This window comes from Saccopteryx leptura, chromosome 3 (genome assembly GCF_036850995.1).
Source record: "Saccopteryx leptura isolate mSacLep1 chromosome 3, mSacLep1_pri_phased_curated, whole genome shotgun sequence".
Classification (NCBI taxonomy): domain Eukaryota; kingdom Metazoa; phylum Chordata; class Mammalia; order Chiroptera; family Emballonuridae; genus Saccopteryx; species Saccopteryx leptura.
Window position 1 is genome coordinate 255,934,380 of NC_089505.1, and position 13,401 is coordinate 255,947,780.

Below are 13,401 nucleotides of genomic sequence, written 5' to 3' on the forward strand. Positions count from 1 at the left end.
CTTCCCCTTGCTTATCTGTAACCTCTCATTTCAACAACAACTTGGCTGCCATCACCCATCATTCATTTATTTAATTCTTCAATCCAGTAAAGTACAAGTGTAGTGGTTTCAGAATTGCTCCCATGAGAAATGGTACTTATATAGAATTCCTTTTGCCCTTAGTCTTACAGACTCCTGTCATTTCCAAAATCATTTAGGTCAGTACCCTATTTCCCTACCCCCTTTAGTGAGGTTATTTCATACATTTGGAATATATGTATGTTCTTTGGTCATACTTTGTATTCCATCATGGGGTTTCTAGACTCCTAAATAATTTTTTAAAATATGCATACATAAAGATTCACTTTTTTTTTTTTTTTACAGAGACAGAGAGAGAGTCAGAGAGAGGGATAGATAGGGACAGACAGACAGGTACAGAGATGAGAAGCATCAATCATTAGTTTTTATTTGCAACACCTTAGTTGTTCATTGATTGCTTTCTCATATGTGCCTTGACCATGGGGCTACAGCCGACCGAGTAACCCCTTGCTCGAGCCAACAACCTTGGGTCCAAGCTGGTGAGCTTTGCTTAAACCACATGAGCCCATGCTCAAGCTGGTGACCTTGGAGTCTCGAACCTGGGTCCTCCGCATCCCAGTCCGACTATCCACTGCGCCACCGCCTGGTCAGGCGATTTACTCTTTTTGATGCGAAGCTCCCACTGGTTTTGAAAAAAAATACTGTACTTAATGTCTTGTATTCATCATTACAGCATCATAAAGAACAGAATAATTTCACTGCTCTAAAAATCCCGTGTTTCACCTTTTCAAGCCTCCCTACCCTGAACCCCTGGCAGCCACTGATCTGTTTACCATCTGTATAATTTTGTATTTTTCAGAATGTCATAATAATTGGACTAATACAGTATGTTGGGTTATTTTTTTTTTCTTTTTTCAGACTGGCTTTGTTCACTTAGTGGTTGGTATGCATTTAAGCTTCATCAGTGTCTTAAACAGCTTGTTTCTTTTTTATCTCCATATAATAGCCCACTGTATGAGTAGCGTACCAATTTGGTTAGTCCTTCACCTATTGAAGGATATGTCAGTTGCTTCCAGTTTGGGGCAGTTATGAATCAACCTGTTATAAACATTCACAAGCAGGTTTTTGTGTGGCCATAGCTTGAAGCAGTTGGGATACTAGTTTTCAAATCAGGAGCACCATTGATGGATCATATGGTAAGACTACGTTTAGTTTTGTAAGAAACTGCTATACTGCTTTCCAAAGTGGCTCTACCACTTTGGATTTTCAAGAGCAATGAATGAGAGTTCCTGTTGCTCCTTAGTTTCTTCAGCAGTTCATATTCAATGTTGGGTTTGTTTGTTTTTAAGTCATCTAATAGATATGCAGTGGTATCACATGATTGTTGTAATCTGAAATTCCTAACGGCAAATGATGTTGAGCATATTTTCATTTCTAGATCTTCTTTGGCGAGGTATCTGTTCAGTTCCTTTGTTAATTTTTTAACTTGGTTGTTTTCTTATTGTTGAATTTTATAAGATATTTAAATGTACTTTATATACAAGACCTGTATCAGGTGTATTTTTTTTTTTTTTTTTTGGTAACCAAAACTTTAGTCCCAAGGATTCCCACAAAACATATCACAAATGACAGCATGAAAAAGAAATGTTGCACAGTAACTCAAAGTTCAGCTCTATAATGTACCCTTAATCTCGCAGGACACTGGTATCTTAAATACTCTCAAATTTTCAAATAAAGAATGTTACAAAGAGCTATGTGTTCATATACAACAATCACATAAGAAATTTATGACCTAAAGCAAAGAAAGGCAAACTAACTTTTTTGAAACTTCTTAGATTCTACACCAACTGGACAACTTCTGTTTGGTATAAAGACTAGTTGGATTTATTTATTCTTTTTTTTTTTTTTTCTTTAGAGAGAAGAGAGAGAGAGAAGGGGGGTAGGAGCAGGAAGCATCAACTCCCATGTGTGCCTTAACTGGGCAAGCCCAGGGTTTCGAACTGGCAACCTCAGCATTTAAGGTCGATGCTTTATCCACTGTACCACCATAGGTCAGGCAAGACTAGTTGGATTTTTAAAAAAAAAAGAAGAAGAAGAAAAAGCCTGACCAGGTGATGCAGCAGTGAATAGAGCATCGGCCTGGGACATTGAGACCCAGGTTTGAAACCCCGAGGTCACCGGCTTGAGCATAGGCTCACCAGCTCGAGTACAGGGTTGCCGGCTTGAGCATGGGATCAACATGACCCCATGGTCGCTGGCTTGAGCCCAAAGGTCACCACTGGCTTGAGCAAGGTATCACTGGCTCAGCTGGAGCCCCAGCTAAGGCACATATGAGAAAGCAATCAACGAACAACTAAGGTGCCGCAACTATGAGTTGATGCTTCTCATCACCCTCTCACTCTCTCTTTCCCTCTCTATCTCTCTAAAAAAAAAGAAGCCTCTAATCTAATTTAAGGGTGCAGCTTTAATTTTTACCTGCTAGCTTGTGTTCACAGCAGATTTTGAAGACTGCTTGTTCAGCTACAGCTGCATATTATTTCTCAGCTATAGAAAGTCTTAACTTCAATTTTTGCCAGTTTTGTTTCCATAATATTAAATATCACACTTTAGCTAGGTAGGGGTTAAGAGGTTTAATATCAGTTCATGCAAGACTAAAGTTCAAAGCAAAATAAATTTTGCTTAAGGGAGCATTGTAAAGTAAGAATTCTTGATATTACATGCCTCATATGATCCAATTCAAACCACAGAGAATTGAATCTTTATGTGTGTCACTGTTCCAAGACAAGCAAATATGAACAGCTAAGACATCCTTAAAATGCACCAAGCTCACGAAGTCTCAAACAAAACGCCAATTTTCTGTACATATTCCTGTCAAATGAAGTTATTTCTTGTACATCACTTCTCTTGCAAACTGGTCTTCTATTTCCTTTTATTTGACCTAAATGGGCTACGAGACCTAGAGAAGGAGCAGGATGGCTTGTGATTTCTCTCCCGAGACCAGGATCTCTCTTCTCCTATCTGTAGGAAGGGGCCTGCTCCAGCTGCGGCTGTGGGAGAAGCTTCTCCACCTTGGGGATCTGCAAGGAGGTGGAGAAGGACTCCTTCTCTGATGATCATCTCAAGGGCGATGACCCCAAGAGGGAGGCCGGCCACGATTTGGACTTCTTTTCACTATTTGATAGTTCCACTCTTATAGGCAGCCACATCGTGTTCTCCCATCTTGCACTCAGACCACCTGGTCTGCAGTTTGAGGATCTTCCAATTCAACAAATGCAAAGCTTGTAGGGTTCACAGCAACCCACACACTTCGGAGTGGCCCATAAGAGCCAAAAGCTCATTCCAATTCTTGCCTTGTTACTGTTGTTTCCAAGATTACCTACATAAACCTTACAATCCAAGAAACGCAGCGGCTCAAATCCACACACCCTCCGACGCTCTTTCGCGCCCCTCTGCCGGCTCCCACAGATCCTGTCGCCAACCAGGCGCTCACGAAATGGCCTTTGACTTGTCCTGTCATTGTTTTAAGAGGTTTTTTTAAAGGAAGACACCTTTAATTCTGATAAAGTCAAACATTAACTTTTTTTCCTGGATCATGCTATTGTGGTTATAGTTAAAAACTCGTAACTAACCCGAGAACACCCTTGCCTTGTTCTCAATCATAGAAGGAAGGAGTTCCAGCTCTCACTGTTAAGTGCGATGTTAGCTGTAGGTCTTCTGTAGGCGCCCTTTGTCAAACCAAGCACATCCCCATCTATTCCTAGTTTGTGAGCTTTTATCATGAATGGCTGTTGAAGTTTTAATTAACTGTAGATTTACAAGCAGTTGTAAGAAAGAATAGAGTGCGCCATGTACTGTTTACCCTGTTTCTCCCAATGCTAACAGCTTGAAAAACAATAGGACGGCCAGAATATTGACACTAATACAACCCACCAATCTCATGCTCATTGGTATGTGTTTTTACAACTTAATCACATGATTAAGTTTGTATATCCACTACCACAGTCAAGATACAGAGCAGTTACATAAGCATAAGGATCTCTCCTTGCTTTTTATAGCCACACCTATCTCCACCCTGCCCCTTCCTCCTACATCCCTAACCCCTGCTATCCACTAATCTGTTGTCCATTTCTACAATTTTCATTTTTGAGTTCCATCCAAGTTGTTCTGTATATCAATAGTTCACTCCTTTTTTTTTTGTATTTTTCTGAAGTGAGAAGCGAGGGGGAAGACAGACAGACTCCTGCATGTGCCTGACCAGGATCCACCTGGCAAGCCCACTAGGGAGCCATGCTCTGCCCATCTGGGGAATTGCTCCATTGCAACTGGAGCCATTCCAGTGCCTGAGGTGGAGGCCATAGAGCCATTCTCAGCACCCAGGCCAACTGTGCTCCAATGGAGGCTTGGCTGCGGGAGGGGAAGAGAGAGATAGAGATAAAGGAGAGGGGGAGGGGTAGATAGGCTCTTCTCCTGTGTGCCCTGGCCAGGAATCGAACCTGGGACTTCTACTCACCGGGCCAACACTCTACCACTGAGTCAACCGGCCAGGACAATAGTTCACTCCTTTATATTGCTGCATAGTAATATAAAGTATTCTATGGTATTCTATGGTATAGAAGCACTAAGTTTGTTTAACTATTCACCTGTTGAAGAACATTTGGGTTATTTCTGCTTTTTGGCTATTATGAATAAAACTGCTATAAACATTCATCTACAAGTGTTTTGTGAGCATAGGTTTTTATTATTCTAGGATAAATATCCAAGAAGTGAAATTGCTGGGTCATGTGAAAAAATGAGTGTTTAGGTTTGTAAGAAACTGCCAAACTGGGCCCTAGCTGGTTGGCTCAGTGGTAGAGCGTCGGCCTGGCGTGCAGAGGTCCCGGGTTCGATTCCCGGCCAGGGCACACAGGAGAAGCGCCCATTTGCTTCTCCACCCCTCCCCCTCTCCTTCTTCTCTGTCTTTCTCTTCCCCTCCCGCAGCCAAGGCTCCATTGGAGCAAAGATGGCCCGGGCGCTGGGGATGGCTCTGTGGCCTCTGCCTCAGGCGCTGGAGTGGCTCTGGTCGCAACATAGCGTCGCCCCCTGGTGGGCAGAGTGTTGCCCCCTGGTGGGCGTGCCGGGTGGATCCCGGTTGGACGCATGCGGGAGTCTGTCTGTCTGTCTCTCCCTGTTTCCAGCTTCAGAAAAATACAAAAAAAAAAAAAAAAAGAAAAAAAGAAAGAAAGAAACTGCCAAACTGTTTTCCTGAGTGGCTGTACCAGTTTACATTCTCATGGGCAATGTATGGGTGATTCAGTTTTCCTGCACCTTGTCAGCATTTGGTGTTATCACTAATTTTGTTGTAGCCATTCTGATAGATGTGTACACACTTTGTTTTGGAAAGCCATAGACATCTGGTATGCCTGGCTCCAAGTTAGGCTCTTTGAGTGCAGAGGAGACCCAGCTCCTGCAAGCAGGAGACTGGAGAGGCAAGACTAGAGCATAAGAGGAAGCCAGTTCTCCTCAAAGTCATCAGTATAAACCCTACAGGCTAACCAGTAATGATGTGTGTTCCTTTAATAAACCTGAGCCTCTAACAGGAACCTGTGTCAGGGAAATCTCTGTGGCACCCAGAGGGTAAAAAAAAAAAACACAAAGAAAACCCAACAAGTTTATGGAAAGGTTAGGGGGAAAAATCATTGTCTGGATAAAGCAGAGGCTCACGTCAGCTGTTTGAAACTCCAGGTGAAAGAAATGGCATTCACTCTCTGGGTCTCCAAAAAGGGGTTCAGATTCTGCCCGTGTTTTGCAAAGAAATAGGACAAAGCTAACATAGGCCTCCCTGTGGCAAAACGGGACTGATTTTCAACCTGAGAGAGTACTTTGTCCCTTTCTTTCTGTTAAAGTAGACTCATAGATTATTATCCAAGTTTGGTTTGCTCATTTTCCTCAACTTTTGTTTGTTGTATCAAGTTCAGTGCATTAACATCCATTCAATGACAGTTGTGAATGTAGATAAAACCACATGACTGTATAGTTCATTTGGATTTCAGTTTTCTAAGAAGTAGATGGCCTTAATGTATCAAAAATATTTGGCTTTTAAAAAAAAACAACTCTTTAGACAAAGGTCAGTTTTGTCTGAAATGACAGAACATTGTGCTTGGGAACTTGTAGAAGCATAATGCTATCAGGGGACTTTCTGTCCTTCCTGCCATACTTCCTCTACTCCTACCCTTTCTGACGTTCACCACAGGGGACACCTATTGTCTACACTCTGGTCTTACTTTTTTTTTAAATAATTCATTTATTTTATTTTTAAAGATGAATGCCATCGTCTCCATTTTATTTTATTTTTTATTTTTTACAGGGACAGAGAGAGAGTCAGAGAGAGGGACAGACAGGGACAGACAGACAGGAATGGAGAGAGATAAGAAGCATTAATCAGCCTGACCAGGTGGTGGCGCAGTGGATAAAGCATCGGACTGGGATGCGGAAGGACCCAGGTTCGAGACCCCAAGGTCACCAGCTTGAGCGTGTGCTCATCTGCTTTGAGCAAAAGCTTACCAGCTTGGACTCAAGGTCGCTGGCTCGAGCAAGGGGTTACTCGGTCTGCTGAAGGCCCACGATCAAGGCACATATGAGAAAGCAATCAATGAACAACTAAGGTGTTGCAATGAAAAACTGATGCTTGAGGGCAACCTGTATAGCTAACGGGTATAGGATTTCTTTTGGAGAGAATGAAAATGTCTAAAATTAAATTGTAGTGATGGTTGTACAACTATATGACTTTACTAAAGAACACTGGCTTTTACCCTTAATGTGGATAAATAGTGTGGTATGTGAATTATATCTCTTTTTTTTTTAATTATTTATTTATTCATTTTAGAAAGGAGAGAGAAAGGGAGAGAGAGAGAGAGGAGAGAGACAGAGAGAGAAGGGGGGGGAGGAGCAGGAAGTATCAACTCCCATATGTGCCTTGACCAGGCAAGCCCAGGGTTTCGAACTGGCGACCTCAGCATTTCTAGGTCGACGCTTTATCCCACTGCGCCACCACAGGTCAGGCGTGAATTATATCTCAATAAAGCAGAGAGAGAGAGAGAGAGAGAGAGAGAGAGAATTAAGCTTTATTTCAAACTATCTTTTGTACTTTTAAAAAACTTATTTGGAAAAAATTTCAAGATTGCAGAAAGTTGCAAGATTCACCAATTACTGAAATTTTTGCCTGTTTTTTTAAGGTTAAATTCCATCAGCCTTGGTCTGATGTATTGATTGTTTTGTTTCGTTTTTGTAAGTGTGGATTTCAGATTGTATTACTTACACTACCCCAGTAGTTCTCAATTGGGACATCTGGGCATGTTGGTTCTGGGGCCTCTTGGGTGGGACATTGGTTCAGGCCAATGTCAGACCTCAGGTAGCCTGTAGTAACAGGAGTACCTTAGTTCATGTTTTTCTCTGAGAAACTGGCTTTATCATATCTTTTCTTATTATCATCAGAAAATTTTCAAGATCAATAATGCTTGTCCATGGGAGCAACAGAGGAGCCAACTGTTGAGTTTTCAAGAAGGGTTAAAGCCATCAGCTGGAGTCTGAGACTACTGGAAAAGTCTTTCTTAAGATTCTTACTTAAGTGGATAAGCCACTGAAAGCTCAGTAATTGAACAAAATAGTAAAATAGAAAATACGTAAAAGTTGAATCATATATGTAGAAACTGAACATAAAACTTTGAAGACATCATACGGGAAATTCAAGTGATGACTTTCTAAATGAATGTAGTGGCATTTGAGTATTAGAAGCTAAGAACATTCTTGAAAGCAAAATATAGTTATTGTGAACCAATTATAGTTGTGATCTAAATATAGTTACTGATCTACTTTGTCTTGAGATTTGCCTATTCTGGACATGTTATACAAATATAATTATTATAAATGTAATGTGTGGCCTTTTGTTACTAGCGTCTTTTACTAAGAGTATTTGCGAGGTTCATCCATGTTATGGTATTTATTAGTTATTCCTTTTTATTGATGAAAAAATAGTTTTTGATGAATGTATATTTTCACTTCTCTTGGGTATATACCTAGGAATAGAATTACTAGGTCATACGATAACTCTGTTTTGATTTTGAAGAACTGCCAAACTGCTTTTAAAAGCAACTATACCATTTTATAGTCCCACCAGCAATGTATAAATATAAGGCTTCCAATGTCTCTGCATCCTCCCTGACACTTGTTATAGCTAGCCTATCTCATTGTGGTTTTGATTTGCAGTTCCCTAATGACTCATGATGTTAAGCATTTTTCATGTGTTTATTACCTATCTGTATATTTTATTTAGACAAATGTCTATTCAAATCCTTTCCAATATTTTTTAAAGTAAGCTTTTCATTGTGAGGTAATTGTAGCTTTAACTATAGCTTTAAGAAATAATACAATGTCTATGTATCCTTTACTCAGTTTTCCCCGTGGTAATGTAACAAAATTATAGTACAATATCACAACTAGGATACTGACTTGATACAGTGAAGATACACAACTTTTACATCACCACAAAATCCCTCCAGTTCCTTTTTATAGCCACACCTACTTCTCTTCCACCCTCACCTCTTCTTACCCCTGGCAACCACTAACTGTTCTTCACTCCTACAATTTTGTCATTTTAAGAATGTTATGTAGACCTGTGGTGGCGCAGTGGATAAAGCATCAACCTGGAAATGCTGAGGTCGCCGGTTCGAAACCCTGGGCTTGCCTGGTCAAGGCACATATGGGAGTTGATGCTTCCAGCTCCTCCCCCCCTTCTCTCTCTCTGTCTCTCCTCTCTCTCTCTGTCTCTCTCTCTCCCTCTCCTCTCTAAAATGAATAAATAAATAAATAATTTAATTTAAAAAAAAAAAGAATGTTATGTAGCCTGACCAGGCAGTGACACAGCGGACAGAGCATCCAACGGGGATGCTGAGGACCCAGGTTTGAAACCCAAGGTTGCTGGCTTGAGTGTGGACCCACCAGCTTGAGCGTGGGGTTGCTGGCTTGAGCATGGGATCATAGACATGACCTCATGGTCACTGGCTTGAGCCCAAAGGTCGCTATCTTGAAGCTCAATGTCACTGGCTTGGCTGGAGCCCCCTGGTCATGGCACATATAAGAAAGCAATCAATGAACAACTAAGGTACCGCAACTAGGAGTTCATGTTTCTCATCTCTCTCCCTTACTGTCTGTTTGTCCCCCCCCCCCCTCTCTCATACACACATACACCAAAAGGTTATATAAATGAAATAATACAGTATATAACCTTTTGAGATTGTTTTTTCCGCTTAGCATAATGACCTGGAGATTTATCCAGGTTGTTGGCATGACCAATAGTTTGTTTCTTTTTATTCCTGAGGAGTCTTCCATCATATGGATGTACCAGTTTGTTTAAACATTCACGTACTGAAGGACACTTGGGTTGTTTCCAGTTTGAGCTATTATAAATAAAGCTTCTATAAACACTTGTTCAGGTTTCAATTTAAACATATGTCTTAATTTCTCTGGGATACATGCCCAGGATTGCAATTGTTGGGTTGTACAGTAGTTGCATGTTTAGATTTTTAAGAAACTGCCAAACCAATTCCCAAAGTGCTGTACAATTTCACATTCACTCCAGCAATGTATGAGTGATCCAGTTTCTATGAATGAAGGCCGAGTGGGAGAAGACCCAGTCCTCCCTACTAGGCTTGTCTACTATACAACTTTTGCAACAAGGCACTGGGGGCGGGGTGAGAACACTGGCAGCCTGCCCCTCCCGGGGTTAAACTGTGACCCCAGATTGGGAGCTCTGGGTAGAAGCCCTGTCTTCCAAAGATAGATTTTTCTTGAATGAATGTTTTTTTATTTGTAGTATGCACTTAGAACAATTCCCAGAGACTTTTTAAAAGATGATTTGGGCCATCCACCGACCCACTACCAACAAATCTGCCCGACTCTCGCGTGCACCATGTCTGGTTCCTCCAGTGTCACCGCTATGAAGAAAGTAGTTCAACAGCTCCGGCTGGAGGCGGGGCTCAACCGCGTGAAGGTTTCCCAGGCAGCTGCAGATTTGAAACAATTCTGTCTGCAGAATGCACAACATGACCCCCTGCTGACTGGAGTATCTTCAAGTACAAATCCTTTCAGACCCCAGAAAGTCTGTTCTTTTTTGTAGTGAAATTAATCTTTGAAGGTGTTCTAAACCACTTTTCATGGCTGGAGAATATTCAAAGAGACCGAAATATGAAGCCTGTACAAAAAGCTTATTCCTGTAACACGTGCCATACTACACAAAAATTCTGCTTCTGTCAGTCCTTAACATCTACCTCTCTGAATTTTCACGAATTTCTGTTTCACAAGGGTAATTATTTTATATACACTGGCAGCAGCAAATAAAATACCTATAAAAGTTAAAAAAAAAAAAAAGATGATTTGTACCAAATCGTTTGCTGAGGAGGTCTACTGAGCTCCTTACTCTGCTATTCTAGAAGTCCATCCATAAAAATAAATTGGATTTCATCAAAATTACAAGCTTCTACTCCTTGAAAGACACTGTTAAAAAAAAATAAAAGACAAGCCACAGACTAAGAAAATACATCTCTCGCCTGACCTGTGGTGGCGCAGTGGATAAAGCGTTGACCTGGAACGCTGAGGTTGCCGGTTCGAAACCCTGGGCTTGCCCGGTCAAGGCACATATGGGAGTTGATGCTTCCTGCTCCTTCCCCCCCTTCTCTCTCTGTCTCTTTCTCTCCTCTCTCTAAAATGAATAAATAAAAATAAATTTAAAAAAAAAAAAAAAGAAAGAAAATACATCTCATAAAGGACTTGTAACCATTAGGAAAATGCAAATTAAAATCACAATGAGATACCACTACACATGCACTAAAATGACTACAATGAGGAAAACTGACCATATAAAGTGTTGGTGAAAATGTAGAGAACTGAAACTCTCATATATTGCTGAAGGGAATAGAAAACGATACCATTACTTTGGGAAAGTCTCACAGTTTCTTTTCTTTCTTTTTTTTTTTTTTTTACAGAGACAGAAAGAGAATCAGAGAGAGGGATAGATAGAGACAGACAGACAGGAACGGAGAGAGATGAGAAACATCAATCATTAGTCTTTCGCTGCGACACCTTAGTTGTTCATTGATTGCTTCCTCACATGTACCCTGACCACGGGGCTACAGCAGACCGAGTGACCCCTTGCTTGAGCCAGAGACCCAGGTCCAAGCTGGTGGGCTTTGCTCAAACCAGATGAGCCCACGCTCAAGCCGGCGACCTTGGGGTCTCGAACCTGGGTCCTCTGCATCCCAGTCCGACGCTCTGCCCACTGCGCTACCGCCTGGTCAGGTGTCTCACAGTTTCTTAAAGAATTAAATATGCCGCCTGACCTGTGGTGGCGCAGTGGATAAGGCGTCAACCTGGAAATGCTAAGGTCGCCGGTTCGAAACCCTGGGCTTGCCTGGTCAAGGTGCATATGGGAGTTGATGCTTCCAGCTCCTCCCCACCTTCTCTCTCTGTCTCTCTCTCCTCTCTGTCTCCCTCTCTGTCTCTCTCTCTCTCCCTTTCTCTCTCCTCTCTAAAAAAAAAATGAATAAATAAATAAATTTAAAAAAAAAAGAATTAAATATGCCCCTCCTCAATATTTACCCAAGAGAAATGAAAATTTGTGTTCAAAAAAATTCTGTATGTAAATGTTTATAGTGTCTTTATTCATAACTGTGTAACACTGTAAACAACCCAAATGTCCAACACACTGATAAATGGACAAAATGTGGTAACTCCAGACAATGAGATACCACACCACAATAAAAATGAACTACTGATACATGCAAAAAACATGAATGACTCTCAAATGCATTATGCTACATGTCATGGGTTCAATTATGCTCCCTCCCCCCCAAAAAAAGTCCTAACCTTCTTTTTTTTTTTTTTGTCTTAACCTTCTAACACCTGAAAAAATGCCCTTAATTAGAAGTAGGGTTATTTCTAGTAAGAGAAGAGAAGAGGTTTCATCCTTTATGAACACATGGTTCACCAGGTACTGGACTGTACATTGCAACCAACTGCCCAGTTTTAGGACTCCTAGCTACATGTCCATGTGTTGCCACTTCCCTTCCCAAGCCTCAGCTTTCTTGTGTATAAAATGGAGAAGATAATAATAATATTTACTTAACATGATCATTGTACAAAATAAAATAGCTTATGTGCCTGACACATTATTAGCACTAAATAAATGCTAATGATTTCTCTATTGAAATAAAAATAAAGGGAGTCATTGCAGATATAATTAGTTAAGATGAGGTTATACTGAAATAAGGTGGACCCTTATTCCAATATGAGTGGTGTGTCCTTATAAGAGACACACAGGGAAAATTCATGCAATGACAGAGGCAATATACTGGGAAAATGCTATGCAATGACAGAGGCAGAGATTGGAGTTATGTAGCTATAAAATATGAAATGCCAAGGACTGCTGATAACACCAGACACTGAGATAAAGGAATGAACAGATTCTCCCCTAGAGCCATCCAGAAAGCACAGCTCTTCTGACAACTTGATTTTGGACTTCTAGCATCCAGAACTGTGAGATAATAAGTTTGTTGTATAAGCCACCTAGTTGTGGTACTTGTAACGGCAACCCTTAGAGACTCTTACACTAAGTTAAAGAAGCCAGACTCATATGGCATCCTGGAAAAGGCAAAACTACAGGGATGAAGAACAGACTGTGATGCCAGGGGTTGGGGGTAGGATAAGGGGCTGACTACAAAGAGACATGGGAGAGCTTTGAGGGCAATAGAAATATTCTAGAACTAGATTGTGATGAGAAGTACACAACCGCATGTGTTTGTCAATCATATATTACACTACATAAATTAAAAATTTTTTAAATTTTACACTATGTAAATTATAGCTCAATAAACCTGACCCAGCCGCCATCCAAAAACCATAAATAAAAAACCTTGCATGGTGACTGTCCTTATACCTTCTACCAATAATTCTAAAGTGCCATCTAATATACAGTCCATATTCCAACTTCTCCAACAGTACTCAAAACGTCTTTTGTAATTGCCTTTTCTCTACCACGATCCAATCAAGGGCCATATAATGCATTTGGATGTTATGTATGTTCAGTCTCTAAATCTAGAATAATCTTCTCATCTTTTTCTTTTCATGACCTTTTGTTTAGGCCATTCTGTTAGGTCTTACAGAATGTTTTATAATTTCTGTCTTTGATTGCTTCCTCATTGTGTTATGAAATATTCTTCTCTATATTTTCTATAAACTGGAAGCTAGGTCCATAGGCTTCGTTAGATTCAAGTTAAACACTTTTGGCAATAGGTCACAAGTAATAGAGACATATTTTCCATCTTGTTGGCCCCCTGGCATATCTATTTCTCTGCC

At 40.7% G+C, this 13,401-nt stretch overlaps 1 protein-coding gene and 1 pseudogene across 1 annotated transcript; one reads left to right on the top strand and one right to left on the bottom strand.

The window, feature by feature from the left end:
* Positions 1 to 2,937: 2,937 nt before the first annotated feature.
* On the bottom strand, positions 2,938 to 5,828 carry LOC136398490 (serine/arginine-rich splicing factor 3 pseudogene; annotated as a pseudogene).
* A 4,088-nt stretch (positions 5,829 to 9,916) lies between these two features.
* On the top strand, positions 9,917 to 10,237 carry LOC136397906 (guanine nucleotide-binding protein G(I)/G(S)/G(O) subunit gamma-5). Its single transcript, XM_066372382.1, has one exon. It carries the CDS (start codon positions 9,962 to 9,964, stop codon positions 10,166 to 10,168), a length of 207 nt encoding a protein of 68 aa, XP_066228479.1. The 5' UTR covers positions 9,917 to 9,961; the 3' UTR covers positions 10,169 to 10,237.
* The last annotated feature ends 3,164 nt before the right edge of the window (positions 10,238 to 13,401 follow it).

Bases quoted from the DNA above. Each gene is read 5' to 3' on its own strand.
- LOC136397906 (XM_066372382.1), top strand. From the start codon at position 9,962: ATGTCTGGTTCCTCCAGTGTCACCGCTATGAAGAAAGTAGTTCAACAG.